Raw genomic sequence first — 23,427 nt, forward strand, 5'->3', positions numbered from 1 at the left:
CAAACAGCTTTTGTGTAAAGTTACTTCCGTTCCCTTTATTTTTCTCACTGTGTTTATATAATAAGTTGATCGACCCAATGGCTAATTGCTTGGACCAACATAATTGACTAGTGAAATTTAAGATTTAAGGGTTTCTCTCTCTTAATTATGTTAAACACATCAATTTAGTCCTCCAACTTCCAAATCGCTCGATGCGTGTTTATACTTCAATATATATAATTAATTTTAAAGGGCACATAACTAATGTCATGTCAGATAATAGGATGACGACATTGAGTGACTTTGAAGTTTAAGTTGGGAAACCAAATTGATGAGTTTTCCGTAATTTGGGACCATTTCCAATTAGAATTCAAATTTTATTGTTTTATTTTTGTTAAAGATGAAATTCAATTCATTATTTGCTCTTGTATGTGTCATGCTCTAAAAGAGGAGGACCAGAAATATGTGATTTCCTTCTTTCTGAACAAATTAAAAGGATATCATATTAAAAGACTACAAACACACAGCATACGTAACGCTTGGTAATGATTTCATAAACATGGGAGTGGGCAGGAATAGGATCTTTCCAGCTCAGTTGGGCCTCAACAACTCAAGTACATATTAGTCTACGTGGTCCTTCTGATTGCTTCAAAGTCCCCTTCTTCTTTGACACCATTCTTTTGTCGAAGAGGAAGATTCTCCCACTTTGTGTAGAAAGTGGCTTCGATCATGTTGTTAATTAGGGGGCTTCATTTGGCACGTGGGCCATGAGCCTGTCCGGCCCATCGGAAAAAGCCCAACCCGATTCATTATTGGATACGGGCCGGGCAATCTCGTTATATAGAAAGCTAGGCTTGTGCTACGGTGTTTGAGGCCTGGCTCGGCTCATAGGCACGTCTCATTTAAAACCTAGAATGCCCGGCCCGTAGGCCCATTTCATTTTACACACACATCACACACTTATACTAGTTGTTCCCATTTCAGCCCAAACCCAACTCACTTTCTCTAGTCACTACTCCACCTTAAACTCAAACACATTCTTTCTCTCATCTCCAACTACAGAATCGAATTGATCTAATGGTAATTAACATAACGGTGAACAAAAATGTATCCTCCAAAATTTATTGACGAGTGTCCTTATGTGATTGGTGTAGTTAAGTCTCTTGTATAATTAGTGAATCATTGTCACTATTTCCTAAATTCCGATTCCTCTGTTATCAAAGAGTCTTACGTAGACTTTCCTTTCCTTGCTTTCATCTTCTCTTCTCATCTAATTTCTGTCATCAATTCTATATTTCTTCACTTAATAAAATGCAGTTAATGAAAATAACAATTTATGGATGAATCTCCAAACTTTGTAGGGAATAAATATTTACGTGCCAGAAGAAAATGTTTCCAAAGTATGTACAGATTACAGTGACCTCAAGCTGAGTTTAATTTGGCCTCAGTTGGGAACCCAAGAATTTAGATACATAACTTTCCTCATAGACTCCTCTGCTGGCTTTGCTTTCTCTTCTCGCATGATTGTGTTTGAAACCCTAGCAGCAGAGGAAGGAGAAGAATACAGCTCCTTGGCCTGAGAAAACGACCTGGTGAGATGGTTCTTGGCATGCTGGTGCATCAGTCTTATGGGGTCGTTCCACCTGCACACCCCTTGGTCTTTCAGTACTTCCACAACTCCAACCGTTGCCCCCACGATCCAAGCGCTACTTGCTGCACTCATCATCTAAATTTTCTTTTTTTCCTTGGGACTCTCTTTTGATTTGTATTGAACAAAGTATAGGAATTGAGAAAGGTTGAGTTGAAATATTTGGCAAGGAGGATGTATTATGTAGATGGGATTTTAAGGTTGAGTAGTTTGATTTGGATACACGAATGGATGGAAGCAAAGCCAAAAATATTGGGGAAAAAACAGAGGTTGCAGAAGTTGCTGCTTGTTTTCCAAGGAAATCCACTGGTTTTTGTTTAATTTTTTAGTACTTTTCTGCTGGTTTTCACACGCGCACTTTGTTTCGTCAATAAAATAGTGCTTTTAAGCAGCAGACTAATATGGAATGGAACTTTACACCGTGCACAACATTAAGAAAATTGCATGTGCATCATCACTGCATAGTGCATACATCATTTTCTCTAAATTTTTATTTTTATTTTCATCAAAGGTAAATGTTATTACCAAGGAAAGATATGTATATAGATGGATGCCCAATTACACAGAGATATAGACCTCCACAACAACACAAAAAAGAGTCCAACCCAAACTTTTGAGCCCTGAATTTCTCTTTAATACACTTGCGAATGATGTAAACATTTCTATTAGACGTCAATAAATTCTACTCTTTGACAAACAAAAAAAACTTTGGAGCCCAAAACAGAAAAGCACAATACTAAAAAACCCGAGCAGCCAATTCCCTCTGCTGCCGCCGGAGCACCAACCATCCACCAAGAACCAGCTTCCCTTGTAGATGCCGAAGATCCAACAAGGCAACAACCTGAAAACGAAAAGAAGAAGGCTCCATCTACCTGCAACAAGAACCATAAATATCCAAATCGCAACCACAAAGGAAAGGAAGCCAGTGGAAAATTCCACAAGCAACAGTGTCGAATGGTAGACAACTGGATAGTGGTGGTGTAAACACCTGAGCCAGTGCTCTATGCATCATCCGATAAATCCACAAACGCGGAGAAGGGAAGCAATTACAAATATGGATTTTTTTGGGAGTGAAGGAAGACTGAACCAATTGGGATTAGGTAGAAGATGGATTGATTAGAACTATGGAGGTGAAAAAACAGTAGGGAGAAGATGAAGGGGAAGGTCGGAATTTTGACTAAGTTATTTACTAATTAATTACTTGATAATACTTGAATTCTCCCCGTAAACAACGCTTTATCATAATAAGAGAAAATAATTATATTTATACGACTTAATGCAGATTCGATTCTCACTCATAGTACGCATTCCCCCTCTCTAAGAACTAATTAAGATTGGATTGTGTTGCCACATGGGCTTGGTAGTTATCACTGTACACTAATACATACACTATTGTATTGCCTTCGGTTCATTAATTGGAATTTAGTGATTCCTCTCTCTCTCTCTCTCTCTCTCACTTTCTTCTTTTGCGATTCATCTTTTTCTACAGAATTACAGATTTATAAGAGTCAGTACTGTTAGGATAAGGAGTGCTAATTCATTTGACTAAAATACATGTTGGTTATTTCTAACTCCTTGTAATCATTATTTTAGTGAAATTAATGGGGTAGCACTAGCAACATCAAATTCCAACACTTGTCCCTTGTTATATATCCATTTTGCCGGAACAACTCTGTATGTAAATGAATATTATTTTTAGAACCTCAGTAGTACGAGTTAATTTTATTAATAATATACAAATAAAGTGTCGGTAACATATCAATAACAACAACACTTATTAATACCAACATATCGATACACACTAGTTTTGTTTTAATTAGCAAAGTCTAGCTATTTGAAGTTGAATATTAGAGTGAACGATAATCAAGATTACAAAATAATAAGAATATTATTAAACAAACAAGAATGTCAAAACAGCTACAAAATCCCAAAGGGCTAAATCATGACTAACTTGTTATTCATACTAAATTATAAGCTATATTTATAGAGAGCAAAACCTAGAAACCCTAATTCGGATATACTAACTAACAAGCAAACTCAAATAATTATAAAATACTAATATTTTCCAACATACGACATGGGTTTGCAAACAAGCAGATGCGGATTAGCTCTGTTAGGCGGACTGGCAGGTATGCAAACTTGACTTGACTGGCGAACTTGTGAATTGATTCTAACTTGCTAGTGTTGAGAGTATGGAAAAAACCCGTTACTATACGAACGAGATTTCCATATCTCAATTATACCCACAAACGAACAATGCCAAAAATTTTTAGTAACTATCACTCATATAGTCAGCATTCCAAACATTCGAGAATTCATTGCGAACGGCAACGGCAGATACCCAAACTTCAAAACAAAGCCAAGGACTTGTGGGGGCCTTCAAACAAAAAGCCAACGTTTTTTTTTTCTTTTTTATTTTCTACTTTTTTCTCTCTCCTATTCTTTTGGAATTGGATCCTGCCCAAGAATTGTATCTCTCTTGAGCAAGAGATCTGAATCCTTCTGATTCATTAATACGGATCGTTAAATTTTGATCCAACGATTACAAACAGAAAATTTTTCTGAAAGTTATAATAATTATAGTGGTTAGATCAAAATTTAACGGTTGTGTTAGTGGGTCAGGAGGATTATGGTCTTAGGAGACTATCCTTCTTCTGTTTTTCTTCATAGCACGTCTTCTTTCTTTTTCTTTCTTCCTGTATCCTTCTTCCATTCTCTTCTGTGCAACTGCAAACTCGTACAGCAATCATCAAACTGCATTGAAACTCCAGTGCAATCGTCGGACCAACAAAAAACAGCAAGAATAAGGTTTTTAAACTAGCTGCGGCAGGGTTGCAGTGGTTCAACAGATCCGACTCATGGGAGTCGATTGAGGGTACGAGACTAGTCGATGCGGGTACGAGACTACGGCAAAGTGCTTGGATAGCGACGGAATCGATTCAAGTAGTGGAGTCGTGATTGCGGGGCGGCGAGGTGGTGCGAGGGTGTAGGTCAGAGGTGGGTCGATCTGGTAGTGGACATGCTGGTGCGGGTTGAGCAGCACCGATGGTCCTAGCAGGCTGGGGCAAACAGACGCAAACCTTTTTCTAAAACAATACCTTATCAAAACAATTACCGAGCAAACTAAAAAAAAACAAACTAGCTACCAAGAACAGATTCAATCCCGAGGAATCAAACCTGCTCTATACTAAGTTGAACGTCAATGTGTGCGATAACCAAGACTACAAAGTAATAGGAATATTATTAAACAAACAAAAATTCCGAAACGGTTACAAAATCCCCAAAGGCTACATCGTGACTAACTTATTATTCATGCTAAACTATAAGATATATTTATAGAGAGAAAAACCTAGAAACCCTAATTCGGATAGGCTAGACCCATATACTAACTAATAAGCAACTCAAATAATCATAAAATACTAATATTTTCCAACACTTAAATCTTCAAGTGCATGCACAAGATAAAAAATGGATAACTTCCCTATTTAACAAGATGAGTAATTTAGATGGTAATAAATCAACACAGAAATTATATCCTCGTTGATCATGAGAAGAAACTAGTTGAATCTAAGGAATTTGGTAGAGGGGGACTTGTTTGACTGCAAAGTCGATTAAAATTCTTTTGTTCACCCTTGAAATTGGAAGGGAAAGGCATACAAATAATCCAAAGCAAAGAGAGAGGAAAAAAAATAAAGGGCTAATGTTAATGTTGATCACATGATAAATTAGTTATCATATTAATTTTATATACATTACAGAAAATTCAGAGATCTAAAATTAACAATCAATTTGTTGCGAAAAATTACAAATTCCCTTCAGGCTACAGTCTACAAGTTGTTCAACCATGGTCAGCGATTTCTTGCTTATCAAAATTGAAAGAGTGGCTGAATGAATGATCAATTGGGACCCCAGCAGCTGAGGTACATGACTTTCCTGAGAGACTCCTCAGACTGCTTTATCTTCTCATCTTGTCTAACTTGAATTGAGATCAAAGCAGATGATGAGGAAGAGAACTTGTTGGCCTGAGAAAACGATCCAAGTTGGTTCTTGGCATGCTGCTGCAGTAATCTCATAGTATAATTCCACCTGCAGATCCCCTGGTCTTTCAAGGCCTCCACAACTCCAACACTTGCTGCCACTACCCAACCTCTCCTTGCTGCTGCTGATGAAATAGTCATATTTTCTATCTGTATATATTTTTAACAAATAACTCTTGATGGAAAGTTGCAAGTGAAGAAAACTGATGATTGTTTGGTGTGTTTGAATTTTGATTTGATGAAGAAAATGGTGAGTGGGTGTTGCTTTTATATGGAGCGACACTTCAACCAAGTTCATGAATGTAGGAGGAAGGTGGAAGCCCATATAATGTGGGAAAAACCATGGGAATAAAGCCAGTGGTATACTTAGCTGGTCACACTCACTCATTGACAGAAGCGACAAACTTGTTGGGTAGGACCAAGCAAAAGCACACGGTTTTCCTTTGAAAAAATCCATTTAAGCCTCAAGTATGGGAGGAGATACCACTTGTTTTAATTTATGGAGCTAAAACAAGGACTCAGTTATTTTTTATTTTTTTATTTTTAATAAGAATTAGAGCTGTCATTTTTAAAAGAAGTTGGGATTTTTATCATAAAACTAATTAGTAAATGGGGGCTAGCTCAAATTTTCATAGGCACATGCAAGGTCCATTCTTTTTCGATGTGAGATTCTTCCTTCCAACAATTTTCCTAAATTAGAATGGTTATTAGAAAATATTTAGGTTTGAGTTTCATACTAAATGCCATAAAGGGATAAAACCATGAAACAGACTAAATTGGATTGGACTGGATTCTCACTAGTGAAGTCATTCAATCTGATTCAATCGTGTTGGTTTGAAATTTAGGGATCCAAAACCGTTAAAATCGGATCGAACCAGATTGGATCAGTCGGTTTGGGCTGTTTGAAAGGGATCTTGAACACCCCTACAATCGTTGCTAATCTTCTGTCCTAGTTCAGACTATGTTTCTAATTCTGTTCTTTTGATCTAATGGAAAGTTTTTGCTCCCTTTTCTTTTGGTATGGTTGGAGGTTGCTAATTCTTTGAATCAGTTAATCACTCTTCTGGTATGGTTGAACGTCTTGCCAGCGACCACGGAGGCAGCCGCACCGGAGAAAACGAGATGCAAACAATTTTGTCTCAAATTTGAAAATCACCTAACTACGTTCAGCGACATTTCGAGGAAAGTGAGAGTATAACAGGCGCTTTTGTCAATCCATCATAGCACCATTTTTTTGTGGGGGCAATATTTAAACTTCAAATTCCATAAGAGCCCTTCTTCAAATGTACCGTTGTGAAAATAAAAAAATTCAACTCAATAGTGATCAGCAATTCTCAGATTTATATGTTTAATTTACATGGCAATTGTCATAACATAACAAAATTTACATCAATTTGCCAGGACCTAGCAGACATCAATTGCCTGCCACTTACGATCCCAAACGATAGCCTTTGATAATAACTCAAGGACCCCTTCATGGGGTGTTCCATCAGCAAGCGCTTACACAAAAACATGCAATCTTAATTTGCTCTTGTTTCTGTGAATGAATAATTGATTAGTTGTTGGGACCCCAGCAGCTGAGGTACATGACTGTCCTCAAAGACTCCTCTGATTTCTTCATCTTCTCATCTCTCACTTTACTCAGAACTGAAGCAGAACGAGAAGAGAGCTTGCTGTTGGCCTGAGAAAATGACCTCACTTGGCTTTTGGCTTGTTGGCCTGCATATCTCAAAGCAGAGTTCCATCTGCAAATCCCTTGGTCCTTGAGTGCCTCCACAACTCCAACACTTGCTGCCACTATAGCCCTGCTTGCACTTGATGAACTCATGATTTCTTTTCTCTCCTTTGGGTATTCTGAATTCTTTTGGTAGTGATTGTGAATGTTTAAGTGTTTGATGAAGGAGATGAGCATGAAGTGCTTTTTATATAGGTATTAGAAAGGGTGGGCCCTTCCACCAATAACTAGAGGCGGTTTAGAGAGCATAAAGCCAAAGGTATATATTTCTTTTCTTCTCTTTCTGTCATACTCATTGCCACTAACTATACAAATGAGCACACGGTTTTCCTTATAAAATCCACCTTAGCCTCAGGTATGGGAGGAAACACCACTTGCTGTTGTTTGTTACAGTGAAAATGTGAATGCATATCTATACTATTATTAAGAGAACCCTCATTGTTAAATTTTTACCTTTTTTTTTTTTTTCTATTTTGCTCTCATTTTTTGATATGCAATACATACATAATGACGGCAAAATGGTAATTTTATATCTTTTGAGAAAATGACAATCATATCCCTATTTTTCCTATTTTACCCTCACTTTTGATACACAATATTTACATAAGAAGGACAAAACAGTAATTATGTAATATTAAGATAAAATATGCACTTATTAAGAGAAAATGTTCCACTATCATTTCTTTCACTCTTTTTAAAATTTTAAAAACTAATCACACTCCTTAATAAAAAAAAACAAAAAACAAAAAAAAAATTATTCACACACACAAAGTGTGTGCTCATCGACTAGTATAGATAAAGTGTCAATAACATGTCAATAAAAGTAACACATATTAATACTAACATATCGATACACACTAGGTTTTTTTTTTTTTATATATACAAATTCTAGCTACTTGAATCTTTAAGTGCATGAACCACAGAAAAAATAGATAACTTCCATATTTGGCAAATTAGTAATTTTGATGTTAATAAATCAACACAGTAATTATATCCTCATTCATAAGAAGAAACTAGTTGAATGTAAGGAATTTGGTAGAGGGGGACTTGTTGACTGCAAAGTCGATTAAAATTTTTTTGTTCACCAGTGAAATTGGAAGGGAAGGGCATACAAATAGTCCATGGACCAAAGCAAAGAGAGAAAAAAATGCTAATGTTAATGTTGATCACATGATGAATTAGTTCTCATACGTTAATTGTACATACATACAGAAAATTCAGAGATCTAAAATTAACAATCAATTTGTTGTGAAAAATTACAAATTCCATTCAGGCTACAGTCTACAAGTTGTTCAACCATGGCCAACGATTTCTTGCGTATCAAAATTGAGAGAGTGGCTGGATGAATGATCAATTGGGACCCCAGCAGCTGAGGTACATGACTTTCCTGAGGGACTCCTCAGACTGCTTTATCTTCTCATCTTGTCTAACTTTAGTTGAGACCAAAGCATAAGATGAGGAAGAGAACTTGTTGGCCTGAGAAAACGACCCAAGTTGGTTCTTGGCATGCTGCTGCAGTAATCTCATAGTATAATTCCACCTGCAGATCCCCTGGTCTTTCAAGGCCTCCACAACTCCAACACTTGCTGCCACTACCCAACCTCTCCTTGCTGCTGCTGATGAAATAGTCATATTTTCTTCTGTATATATTTTTAACACAAAACTCTTGATGGAAAATTGCAAGTAATGAAAACTGATGTTTGTTTGATGTGTTTGAATTTTGACTTGATGAAGAAAATGATGAGTGGGTGTTGCTTTTATATGAAGGGAGTGACAGTTCAACTAAGTTCATGAATGTAGGAGGAAAGTGGAAGCCCATAAAATGTGGGAAAAACCATGGGAATTAAGCCAACGGTTTACTTAGAGCAATTCCATTGTGGGCTATTGTTCGGTGGACTGGCGTTGGAATAGGGCCAGATAGCTCGAGTGACTTGTTCCAGTGTGTGCTGGCAATGGAGCCCGAGCGGGCCCGAGGGAGAGGCCTGGCACGAGTTGCTAGCCTAAGAGCCCAAAGGCAACGTGAAGCAACTTTTTTTATATTTTTTCTGTCAGGCGCGTGGGCTTCAATCACGGGTTGGCGCGCATCGTCCGACAAGATTTCAAAGCTAGAGCCCGCGATGCACTCTGAAAATGTTACTGTTGGGAGGCCACGTGGCTTCCCCTCGTCCGTTGGATTTCAACAGCAACAATTTGTGGACCATTGGATTTGAGATCAACGGTCCACGTTATTTGCCTTTATAAATTAAAAAAAAAAAACAGTTTATAATTTTGAAAAATTACCATTGTACCACATGGCACAATCTGGAGTGTTGGAATTCAAATTTTTTTTAATCCAACGACAGAGATTAATTAGGTGAATAAAAATTTTAAAAAAATGTAAAAAATTAATAAAAAAAAAATTTAAAAAAAAAAAGGTTTTATTTTTCTATAAATACCTTCTCATTATCTTCTACCTTACACCATAATTTCATATTTTTTTCAACTCCCTTCAAGGACAATAGGATTAAAAGTACCGATCGTAACATTTTTACCCCTCCTTTTTTTTTCCATTGATTTCTTTTCCTAAAACTATTTTTTATTGATTTTTAAATAGGAAAATATGAGAATATCTTTAAATTTAGGTTTTAAATCGTTATTTTCAACTGTTTAAATATTAATTATAATAGATTTAGCATGGGAAAATATATTTTGAAGAACATGAATATGATAGTTTGTAGTTATGGTAAGAGAAAAAATAATAAAAAAATTTGAAAAGAGGGGGATCAATATAAAATTAGCGACTGAATTCAGTATAATTGCTAGTTATCTAGCGATCATGATTCGACATGATCGCTATCTTACCAGCAACTCCCTTCAAGGACAATAGGATTAAAAGTACGGATCGTAACATTTTTACCCCTCCTTTTTTTTTTTTTTTTTTTTCCATTGATTTCTTTTCCTAAAACTATTTTTTATTGATTTTTAAATAGGAAAATATGAGAATATCTTTAAATTTAGGTTTTAAATCGTTATTTTCAACTGTTTAAATATTAATTATAATAGATTTAGCATGGGAAAATATATTTTGAAGAACATGAATATGATAGTTTGTAGTTATGGTAAGAGAAAAAATAATAAAAAAATTTGAAAAGAGGGGGATCGGTATGAAATTAGCGACTGAATTCAGTATAATTGCTAGTTATCTAGCGATCATGATTCGACATGATCGCTATCTTACCAGCAACTCCCTTCAAGGACAATAGGAATAAAAGTACAGATCGTAACATTTTTACCCCTCCTTTTTTTTTTTTTTTTTTTCGATTGATTTCTTTTCCTAAAACTATTTTTTATTGATTTTTAAATAGGAAAATATGAGAATATCTTTAAATTTAGGTTTTAAATCGTTAATTTCAACTGTTTAAATATTAAATATAATAGATTTAGCATGGGAAAATATATTTTGAAGAACATGAATATGATAGTTTGTAGTTATGGTAAGAGAAAAAAATAATAAAAAAAATTTGAAAAGAGGGGGATCGGTACGTAATTACCGACTGTATTTCAGAATCATTGCTAGCTATCTAGCGATCGCGATTCTACATGATCGCTATGATACTAGCAACTCCCTTCAAGGACAATAGGATTAAAAGTACCGATCGTAACATTTTTACCCCTCCTTTTTTTTTTCTTTTTTCCATTGATTTCTTTTCCTAAAACTATTTTTTATTGATTTTTAAATAGGAAAATATGAGAATATCTTTAAATTTAGGTTTTAAATCGTTAATTTCAACTGTTTAAATATTAATTATAATAGATTTAGCATGGGAAAATATATTTTGAAGAACATGAATTCATAGTTTGTAGTTATGGTAAGAGAAAAAAAATAATAAAAAAATTTGAAAGTGACACACCCCAACCGAGATCAGGGCATGCTGGCCGTCACGTGGAGGTGACGTAGCCATGTGCACAGTACGGAAGCTAAAGGAAATAATATAAAAGTACGAATAATTTAAAACTAGCATATGTAATGCGATAAAATAAGTGCTAGCGTAAGTGAGACGCTGAATTCAGAGCCTAAAGACTACAGCAGTCCAAAGAAAAGATACAACAATAGTGCACCCGAAGGTGACCCTACATCGGTGCGTGTCTGTCAGAAATGCCGGGACATCCTCTGGGAAAACCACCGAACCCGCTAAGCTACTAGAACCTGGAGGGGCGCAAAACAAAAGCGTGAGTGGGCAAAAACAAATTCTTTGAAAACCATTTCATAAAATACATTCTAACCCCTCGCCGTAAAACCTGTATACTTCCCAGAAAATAAACATATATACGTAGGTATAAATATGCCAAATATGCTCAAGGGTATGCCATCATGCTCAAAGGTATGCCGTCATGCTCAAAACCTCATAATAATATGCAAGTGCTCAGGTATAAACCGTGTCAAAACTTATCACTGGCAGCCGGAGTCACCTAAAGTGACCTGTACGGCTGAATTTAGAGCTCAAATCTCAATCTCAACAGCTAAACCTGCCCACGAGTCGGAACCACCTATAGTGGTCTCTACGACAGGCCTGGGTGCGATACATATAAACGCTCTAGTGCTACGATCACGTGAAGACTGTGCGAATAATCGCGGGTCACCTACGAGTCGGAACCACCTATAGTGGTCTGTACGACAGGACTGTGCACCTAACTTGGATCCAAGCTGAGCGTGTGGTGCGGGAGGTGAACAACACGTGAAGGACTGTGCCCTACTCTGGGCGGGAGCACTAACACCGGGGGTGCAGGTTATGAGCTCTCTAAGCATCTCTAATCACTATTGAATGCATATATGAAATAACGCTTACCTGGCACTTACCTGTGCCTCCACAGCACCATTAAATATATATACATACACATAACTGAATTTATAAATAAACGTAGATGCAACTAATCATGCATAACCACCAATTATATAAAAGAAACGGCATATAACGAATAAGCATTTATACTAATTTCTGGGAATTATATGTATATAGGTATATACGGAAAACCAAAAGCCCACTCACTGGTATGTGGAAGGGTCGTAGCCCCCCTGCCTCGAGTGTGCACGCTCGTCCTCGGGATAGGAATCACCTATATGCGAATTAACTATAAAAACGTTAACTTTAAAGCACATAACCTTCCGTTCAAAATAACTTCTCATACATTGCTCAAAATGGACAAATGAATATACCAACGTGCTCTTCACAACCTCAGGATCACAACCATATTTTTAAAATAATTTTTGGACCTCTCATGCGCCCCCACGCGCCAAAATAGGCACAGACCTACGCGCCCCCACGCGCGGCCACGTGCCGTGCACACTGACGGTGTCAATTGACGCCGTCAGGAATATTCCGTTAAACTTAACCGGATACCGTTACTGCCGTTAGGAATATTCCGTTAAAATTAACGGAATATTCCTGTTTCTTCTCCGGCCTACCCTCGCCGGACTCCGGTCACCGGAAAACTGGGAAAACTTTAAACTCACTATTCTCCTTCGTTTTTCAACCAATTTTCATGATTCTTGAACCAAAATGAAGCTTAGACCTAGAAGAATCACGATAGACTACTTTTAAAGGCTAAAAACCACGCGATCATACCTGTCTTCAAACTTAAAAACCGGCCAACTTCGAACCAAGCTTTCCCGACGTCCAAATTTGTCCAACGAAGCACTCCGAGGCTCCTGGGAACCTCACAAACACAACTACAAGCTTCAAAATCCCAAAAACTAGCTAGGTTAAATTTGCATGAACAGTACTCAAATCGGAGCTTAAGAAATCGACGTGAAAACGACTAGTTTCTCACCTGAAAATGGTACAGCTGTACTCCCACGAGCTTCACGAGCTCGAATATGGCCTTAGTTTCTTCGATCTGTGATGATTTGGTTTAGTTGTGTGTGTGTCCGTACGTTGCAGGAAGAAGAAGAAGAATAGAGGACTCGGGAGAGAGAGAGACAGGGAAAGTGACAGAGGAAGAGGGAGAGTGAGACAGTGTGTGTGCAGGTGTGGGTGTGGTCCAACACATGCCACACACACAAAACAACCAATTACGTCAAAAAAAACGAACTAGGGGCAAAGTTGACAATTCACATGTACGTTTTAATATTTCCGGGACGGGATGTCACAAAAAGAGGGGGATCGGTATGAAATTAGCGACTGTATCTCAGTATAATTGCTAGCTATCTAGCGATAATTATTCGACATAATCGCTATCTTACTAGCAACTCCCTTCAAGGACAATAGGATTAAAAGTACCGATCATAACATTTTTACCCCTCCTTTTTTTTTTTTTTTTTTTTTTTTCGATTGATTTCTTTTCCTAAAACTATTTTTTATTGATTTTTAAATAGGAAAATATGAGAATATCTTTAAATTTAGGTTTTAAATAGTTAATTTCAATTGTTTAAATATTAATTATAATAGATTTAGCATGGGAAAATATATTTTGAAGAACATGAATTCATAGTTTGTAGTTATGGTAAGAGAAAAAAATAATAAAAAATTTTGAAAAGAGGGGGATCGGTATGAAATTAGCGACTGTATCTCAGTATCATTGCTAGTTATTTAGCGATCGTTATTCAACTTAATCGCTATGTTACTGGCAACTCCCTTCAAGGACAATAGGATTAAAAGTACCGATCGTAACATTTTTACCCCTCCTTTTTTTTTTTTTCCATTGATTTCTTTTCCTAAAACTATTTTTTATTGATTTTTAAATAGGAAAATATGAGAATATCTTTAAATTTAGGTTTTAAATAGTTAATTTCAATTGTTTAAATATTAATTATAATAGATTTAGCATGGGAAAATATATTTTGAAGAACATGAATTCATAGTTTGTAGTTATGGTAAGAGAAAAAAATAATAAAAAAAATTTGAAAAGAGGGGGATCGGTATGAAATTAGCGACTGTATCTCAGTATAATTGCTAGCTATCTAGCGATAATTATTCAACGTAATCGCTATCGAACTCGCAACTCCCTTCAAGGACAATAGGATTAAAAGTACCGATCGTAACATTTTTACCCCTCCTTTTTTTTTTTCCCATTGAATTTCTTTTCCTAAAACTATTTTTTATTGATTTTTAAATAGGAAAATATGAGAATATCTTTAAATTAAGGTTTTAAATAGTTAATTTCAATTGTTTAAATATTAATTATAATAGATTTAGCATGGGAAAATATATTTTGAAGAACATGAATTCATAGTTTGTAGTTAGGGTAAGAGAAAAAAAATAATAAAAAAATTTGAAAAGAGGAGGATCGGTATGAAATTAGCGACTTTGTTTCAGTATAATTGCTAGTTATCTAGCGATCATAATTGATATGATCGCTATCTTACTAGCAACTTCCTTCAAGGGCAATAGGAATAAAAGTACCGATCGTAACATTTTTACCCCTCCTTATTTCTTTTTCTTTTTCCATTGAATTTATTTTTCTTCTTGCTTTACTTTATTTGGATTCAAACACCTTTTATATTTATATCCTTATTTTCGAATTTTTTGACATGGATTATAAGAAAATTTTCACCAAAATTACATTTTGTAGAACATGAAGATGATAGTTTCGTGTTGTGGTATGGGTAAGACAAAAATTTAACAAAAATAAAACTTAAAATAAATAAAATTAATGGTTTAGACGCAGGAAGATGTAGTCCAAACTCACGCTCAAGCCCCAACTTATGCGGTCCACTAGAAAGCTCAAGGCGCAGTAGAAGCAATGGAGGCCTATGAGGTTTAGTGTTTAGGGGCATGTGAATAGTGACACCATGAGTTCAAGTGTTTGGTGGCGTGTTAATAATAACACCCTGAGTTCGGCATGTTTCATTGGCCAGCGTATTCAAATTTTTTTCCATCGCCACAGCACAGCGGAGAAATGTTTTTTTTTTTCCCCTTAAATAGGGGTTACTATGTTACTACTTATGACTTTAGTGCGTATCCTATCATGGTTGATAGTGACTTATAATATGTCTACCCCAGGCAACAATGCATTGTCTGGCCAACTATGGTTGACCCTTAAGATTAAAACGAAACCATACCCCCTATTGATAACGGCCTATAAATGCCCTATTCCGACACCGATGCTTCATGCAGGCAACAACGGTTGACCCTTGTAATTAAAACTAAACACACCCCTTATAAATGCCTTACCCCTGTCACCTATGTTTCATACGACGAACCATGGCTGATACGTGAGATTAAAACCAAACCCTACCCCTTATAAACGCCCTACCCTTGACATAATTCGTTTGTACATGCAACAATAATAACACCCTGAGTTCGGCATGTTTCATTGAACAGACAAGGCGAGATATTCTAATCTAGCCTAGACTAAATTGATGATTGTTATGACAATTATGATTATCAAAGTTCAAACAGCTTTTGTGTAAAGTTACTTCCGTTCCCTTTATTTTTCTCACTGTGTTTATATAATAAGTTGATCGACCCAATGGCTAATTGCTTGGACCAACATAATTGACTAGTGAAATTTAAGATTTAAGGGTTTCTCTCTCTTAATTATGTTAAACACATCAATTTAGTCCTCCAACTTCCAAATCGCTCGATGCGCGTTTATACTTCAATATGTATAATTAATTTTAAAGGGCACATAACTAATGTCATGTCAGATAATAGGATGACGACATTGAGTGACTTTGAAGTTTAAGTTGGGAAACCAAATTGATGAGTTTTCCGTAATTTGGGACCATTTCCAATTAGAATTCATATTTTATTGTTTTATTTTTGTTAAAGATGAAATTCAATTCATTATTTGCTCTTGTATGTGTCATGCTCTAAAAGAGGAGGACCAGAAATATGTGATTTCCTTCTTTCTGAACAAATTAAAAGGATATCATATTAAAAGACTACAAACACACAGCATACGTAACGCTTGGTAATGATTTCATAAACATGGGAGTGGGCAGGAATAGGATCTTTCCAGCTCAGTTGGGCCTCAACAACTCAAGTACATATTAGTCTACGTGGTCCTTCTGATTGCTTCAAAGTCCCCTTCTTCTTTGACACCATTCTTTTGTCGAAGAAGAAGATTCTCCCACTTTGTGTAGAAAGTGGCTTCGATCATGTTGTTAATTAGGGGGCTTCATTTGGCACGTGGGCCATGAGCCTGTCCGGCCCATCGGAAAAAGCCCAACCCGATTCATTATTGGATACGGGCCGGGCAGTCTCGTTATATAGAGAGCTAGGCTTGTGCTATGGTGTTTGAGGCCTGGCTCGGCTCATAGGCACGTCTCATTTAAAACCTAGAATGCCCGGTCCGTAGGCCCATTTCATTTTACACACACATGACACACTTATACTAGTTGTTCCCATTTCAGCCCAAACCCAACTCACTTTCTCTAGTCACTACTCCACCTTAAACTCAAACACATCCTTTCTCTCATCTCCAACTACAGAATCGAATTGATCTAACGGTAATTAACATAACGGTGAACAAAAATGTATCCTCCAAAATTTATTGACGAGTGTCCTTATGTGATTGGTGTAGTTAAGTCTCTTGTATAATTAGTGAATCATTGTCACTATTTCCTAAATTCCGATTCCTCTGTTATCAAAGAGTCTTACGTAGACTTTCCTTTCCTTGCTTTCATCTTCTCTTCTCATCTAATTTCTGTCATCAATTCTATATTTCTTCACTTAATAAAATGCAGTTAATGAAAATAACAATTTATGGATGAATCTCCAAACTTTGTAGGGAATAAATATTTACGTGCCAGAAGAAAATGTTTCCAAAGTATGTACAGATTACAGTGACCTCAAGCTGAGTTTAATTTGGCCTCAGTTGGGAACCCAAGAATTTAGATACATAACTTTCCTCATAGACTCCTCTGCTGGCTTTGCTTTCTCTTCTCGCATGATTGTGTTTGAAACCCTAGCAGCAGAGGAAGGAGAAGAATACAGCTCCTTGGCCTGAGAAAACGACCTGGTGAGATGGTTCTTGGCATGCTGGTGCATCAGTCTTATGGGGTCGTTCCACCTGCACACCCCTTGGTCTTTCAGTACTTCCACAACTCCAACCGTTGCCCCCACGATCCAAGCGCTACTTGCTGCACTCATCATCTAAATTTTCTTTTTTTCCTTGGGACTCTCTTTTGATTTGTATTGAACAAAGTATGGGAATTGAGAAAGGTTGAGTTGAAATATTTGGCAAGGAGGATGTATTATGTAGATGGGATATTAAGGTTGATTAGTTTGATTTGGATACACGAATGGATGGAAGCAAAGCCAAAAATATTGGGGAAAAAACAGAGGTTGCAGAAGTTGCTGCTTGTTTTCCAAGGAAATCCACTGGTTTTTGTTTAATTTTTTAGTACTTTTCTGCTGGTTTTCACACGCGCACTTTGTTTCGTCAATAAAATAGTGCTTTTAAGCAGCAGACTAATATGGAATGGAACTTTACACCGTGCACAACATTAAGAAAATTGCATGTGCATCATCACTGCATAGTGCATACATCATTTTCTCTAAATTTTTATTTTTATTTTCATCAAAGGTAAATGTTATTACCAAGGAAATATATGTATATAGATGGATGCCCAATTACACAGAGATATAGACCTCCACAACAACACAAAAAAGAGTCCAACCCAAACTTTTGAGCCCTGAATTTCTCTTTAATACACTTGCGAATGATGTAAACATTTCTATTAGACTTCAATAAATTCTACTCTTTGACAAACAAAAAAAACTTTGGAGCCCAAAACAGAAAAGCACAATACTAAAAAACCCGAGCAGCCAATTCCCTCTGCTGCCGCCGGAGCACCAACCATCCACCAAGAACCAGCTTCCCTTGTAGATGCCGAAGATCCAACAAGGCAACAACCTGAAAACGAAAAGAAGAAGGCTCCATCGACCTGCAACAAGAACCATAAATATCCAAATCGCAACCACAAAGGAAAGGAAGCCAGTGGAAAATTCCACAAGCAACAGTGTCGAGAATGGTAGACAACTGGATAGTGGTGGTGTAAACACCTGAGCCAGTGCTCTATGCATCATCCGATAAATCCACAAACGCGGAGAAGGGAAGCAATTACAAATATGGAATTTTTTGGGAGTGAAGGAAGACTGAACCAATTGGGATTAGGTAGAAGATGGATTGATTAGAACTATGGAGGTGAAAAAACAGTAGGGAGAAGATGAAGGGGAAGGTCGGAATTTTGACTAAGTTATTTACTAATTAATTACTTGATAATACTTGAATTCTCCCTGTAAACAACGTTTTATCATAATAATAGAAAATAATTATATTTATGCGACTTAATGCAGGTTCGATTCCTACTCATAGTGCATTCCTCCTCTCCAAGAACTAATTAAGATTGGATTGTGTTGCCACATCGTCTTGGTAGTTATCACTGTACACTAATACATACACTATTGTATTGCCTTCGGTTCATTAATTGGAATTTAGTGATTCCTCTCTCTCTCTCTCTCTCTCTCTCTCTCTTACTTTCTTCTTTTGCGATTCATCTTTTTCTACAGAATTACAGATTTATAACTCTGATTCAGTACTGTTAGGATAAGGACTGCTAATTCATTTGACTAAAATACATGTTGGTTATTTCTAACTCCTAGTGATCATTATTTTAGTGAAATTAATGAGGTTGCAATAGCAACATCAAATTCCAACACTTGTCCCTTGTTATATATCCATTTTGCCAGAACAACTCTGTATGTAAATGAATATTATTTTTAGAACCTCAGTACGAGTTAATTTTATTAATAATATATAGATAAAGTGTCGATAACATATCAATAACAACAACACTTATTAATACCAACATATCGATACACACTAGTTTTGTTTTAATTAGCAAAGTTTAGCTATTTGAAGTTGAATATCAAAGAGCGCGATAACCAAGACTTCAAAATAATAGGAATATTATTAAACAAACAAGAATGCCAAAACAATTACAAAATCCCAAAGGACTATATCATGACTAACTTGTTATTCATGCTAAACTATAAGCTATATTTATAGAGAGCAAAACCTAGAAACCCTAATTCAGATATACTAACTAACAAGCAAACTCAAATAATTATAAAATACTAATATTTTCCAACATACGACATGGGTTTGCAAACAAGCAGATGTGGATTGGCTTCGTTAGGCGGACTGGCAGGTATGCAAACTTAACTTGACTTGACTTGACTTGATTGGCGAACTTGCGAAGTTATGAATTGATTCTGACTTGATAGTGTTGAGAGTATGGAAAGAACCCGTCACTATACGGACGAGATTTCCATATCTCAATTGTACCTACAAACGAACAACGCCGAAAAATTCTAGTAACTATCACTTGAGTGGTCAGCACTCCAAACATTTGAGAATTCATTGCGAACGGCAACGGCAGATACCCAAACTTCAAAACAAAGCCAACTTGTGAGGGCCTTCAAACAAAAAGCCAACGTTTATTTTCTTTTTTATTTTCTACTTTTTTCTCTCTCTTATTCTTTGGGAATTGGATCATGAGCATGAGATCTGAATCGTCTTGAGTTATTAACACGGATCGTTAGATTTTGATCCAACAACTATAAACAAAGGATTCCTTTGAAGTTATAATAATTATAGTGGTTGGATCAAAATTTAATGGTTGTGTTAGTGGGTTAGGAGGATCTTGATCTTAGGAGACGATCCAATAATTCCTTTTTCTTTTTTTCTTCATAGCACGTCTTCTTTCTTTTTCCTTCTTCCTGTATCCTTCTTCCATGCTCTTCTGTGCAACTGCAAACTAGTACAGCAATCATCAAACTGCATTGAAACTCCAGTGCAATCGTCGGACCAACAAAAAACAGCAAGAATAAGGTTTTCAAACTAGCAGCGGCAGGGTTGCAGTGGTTCGACAGATCCGACTCATTGGAGTCGATTGAGGGTACGAGACTAGTCGATGCGGGTGCGAGACTACGGCAAAGTGCTTGGATAGCGACGGAATCGATTCAAGTAGTGGAGTCGTGATTGCGGGGCGGCGAGGTGGTGCGAGGGTGTAGGTCAGAGGTGGGTCGATCTGGTAGTGGACATGCTGCTGCGGGTTGAGCAGCACCGATGGTACTAGCAGGCTGGGGCAAACAGACGCAAACCTTTTTCTAAAACAATACCTTATCAAAACTAATACCGAGCAAACTAAAAAATACAAACTAGCTACCAAGAACAGATTCAATCCCGAAGAATCAAACCTGCTCTATACTAAGTTGAATATCAATGTGCGTGATAACCAAGACTACAAAATAATAAGAATATTATTAAACAAACAAGAATTCCGAAACGGTTACAAAATCCCAAAAGGCTACATCGTGACTAACTTATTATTCATACTAAACTATAAGATATATTTATAGAGAGAAAAACTTAAAAACCCTAATTTGGATGGGCTAGACCCATAAACTAACTAACAAGCAACTCAAATAATCATAAAATACTAATATTTTCCGACACTTGAATCTTCAAGTGCATGCACAAGAGAAAAAATGGACAACTTCCATATTTGACAAGATGAGTAATTTAGATGGTAATAAATCAACACAGAAATTATATCCTCGTTGATCATGAGAAGAAACTAGTTGAATCTAAGGAATTTGGTAGAGGGGGACTTGTTTGACTGCAAAGTCGATTAAAATTCTTTTGTTCACCCATGAAATTGGAAGGGAAAGGCATACAAATAATCCAAAGCAAAGAGAGAGAGAGAAAAAAGGCTAATGTTAATGTTGATCACATGATAAATTCGTTATCATATTAATTTTATATACATTAAAGAAAATTCAGAGATCTAAAATTAACAATCAATTTATTGCGAAAAATTACAAATTCCCTTCAGGCTACAGTCTACAAGTTGTTCAACCATGGGCAGCGATTTCTTGCTTATCAAAATTGAAAGAGTGGCTGAATGAATGATCAATTGGGACCCCAGCAGCTGAGGTACATGACTTTCCTGAGAGACTCCTCAGACTGCTTTATCTTCTCATCTTGTCTAACTTGAATTGAGATCAAAGCAGAAGATGAGGAAGAGAACTTGTTGGCCTGAGAAAACGACCCAAGTTGGTTCTTGGCATGGTGCTGCAGTAATCTCATAGTATAATTCCACCTGCAGATCCCCTAGTCTTTCAAGGCCTCCACTACAACTCCAACACTTGCTGCCACTACCCAACCTCTCCTTGCTGCTGCTGATGAAATAGTCATATTTTCTCTCTGTATATATTTTTAACAAAGAACCCTTGATGGAAAGTTGCAAGTAAAGAAAACTGATGTTTGTTTGATGTGTTTGAATTTTGTTTTGATGAAGAAAATGGTGAGTGGGTGTTGCTTTTATATGGAGTGACACTTCAACTAAGTTCATGAATGTAGGAGGAAAGTGGAAGCCCATATAATGTGGGAAAAACCATGGGAATAAAGCCAATGGTATACTTAGCTGGTCACACTCACTCATTGACAGAGGAGACAAACTTGTTGGGTAGGACCAAGCAAAAGCACACGGTTTTCCTTTGAAAAAATCCATTTAAGCCTCAAGTATGGGAGGAGATACCAGTTGTTTTAATTTATGGAGCTAAAACAGGGACTCAGTTATTTTTTATTTTTTTTTATTTTTAATAAGAATTAGAGATGTCATTTTTAAAAGAAGTTGGGATTTTTATTATAAAACTAATTGGTAATATGAGGGCTAACTCAATTTTTCATAGGCACATGCAGGGTCTATTCTTTTTCGATGTGAGATTCTTCCTTCCAACAATTTTCCTAAATTAGAAGAATGGTTATTAGAAAATATTTAGGTTTGAGTCTCATACTAAATGCCATAAAGGGATAACACCATGAAACAGACTAAAGTGGATTGGACTGGATTCTCACTAGTGAAGTCATCCAATCTGATTCAATCGTGTTGGTTTGAAATTTAGGGATCCAAAACCGTTAAAATCGGATCGAACCAGATTGGATCAGTCGGTTTGGGCGGTTTGAAAGGGATCTTGAACCGTGGCTAATCTTCTGTCCTAGTTCAGACTGTTTCTAATTCTGTTCTTTTGATCTAATGGAAAGTTTTTGCTCCCTTTTCTTTTGGTATGGTTGGAGGTTGCTAATTCTTTGAATCAGTTAATCACTCTTCTGGTATGGTTGAACGTCTTGCCAGCGACCACGGAGGCAGCCACACCGGAGAAAACGAGATGCATACAATTTTGTCTCAAATTTGAAAATCACCTAATTACGGTCAGCGACATTTCAAGGTAAGTGAGAGTATAATAGGCGCTTTTGTCAATCCATCATAGCATCATTTTTTGTGGGGCAATATTTAAACTTCAAATTCCATAAGAGCCCTTCTTCAAATGTACCGTTGTGAAAATAAAAAAATTCAACTCAATAATGATCAGCAATTCTCAGATTTATATGTTTAATTTACATGGCAATTGTCATAACATAACAAAATTTACATCAATTTGCCAGGACCTTGCAGACATCAATTGCCTGCCACTTACGATCCCAAACGATAGCCTTTGCTAATAACTCAAGGACCCCTTCTTCCATCAGCAAGCGCTTACACAAAAACATGCAATCTTAATTTGCTCTTGTTCTGTGAATGAATAATTGAGTTAGTTGTTGGGACCCCAGCAGCTGAGGTACATGACTGTCCTCAAAGACTCCTCTGATTTCTTCATCTTCTCTTCTCTCACTTTACTCAGAACTGAAGCAGAAGGAGAAGAGAGCTTGCTGTTGGCCTGAGAAAATGACCTCACTTGGCTCTTGGCTTGTTGGCCTGCATATCTCAAAGCAGAGTTCCATCTGCAAATCCCTTGATCCTTGAGTGCCTCCACAACTCCAACACTTGCTGCCACTATAGCCCTGCTTGCACTTGATGAACTCATGATTTCTTTTCGCTCCTTTGGGTATTCTGAATTCTTTTGGTAGTGATTGTGAATGTTTAAGTGTTTGACGAAGGAGATGAGCATGAAGTGCTTTTTATAGGGGTATTAGACAGGGTGGGCCTTTCCACCAATAACTGGAGGCGGTTTAGAGAGCGTAAAGCCAATGGTATA

At 36.7% G+C, this 23,427-nt stretch overlaps 2 protein-coding genes across 2 annotated transcripts; both read right to left on the reverse strand.

Annotated features, from left to right (window-relative positions):
* Nucleotides 1–6,985: 6,985 nt before the first annotated feature.
* On the reverse strand, nt 6,986–7,630 carry LOC103942064. Its single transcript, XM_009352266.3, has one exon. The coding sequence runs from the start codon at nt 7,574–7,576 to the stop codon at nt 7,220–7,222; it is 357 nt and encodes a 118-aa protein (XP_009350541.2). The 5' UTR covers nt 7,577–7,630; the 3' UTR covers nt 6,986–7,219.
* On the reverse strand, nt 6,986–23,400 carry LOC125468119. The gene is made up of 2 exons (XM_048579116.1): nt 22,984–23,400; nt 6,986–7,219 (listed from the first exon to the last, which is right to left on the reverse strand). The coding sequence occupies exon 1, from the start codon at nt 23,338–23,340 to the stop codon at nt 22,984–22,986; it is 357 nt and encodes a 118-aa protein (XP_048435073.1). The 5' UTR covers nt 23,341–23,400; the 3' UTR covers nt 6,986–7,219.
* Nucleotides 23,401–23,427: the final 27 nt, after the last annotated feature.

This window comes from the organism of the source record quoted next, unplaced genomic scaffold (assembly GCF_019419815.1).
Source record: "Pyrus x bretschneideri cultivar Hongxiangsu unplaced genomic scaffold, Pyrus_bretschneideri_v1 Contig13, whole genome shotgun sequence".
NCBI lineage: Eukaryota > Viridiplantae > Streptophyta > Magnoliopsida > Rosales > Rosaceae > Pyrus > Pyrus x bretschneideri.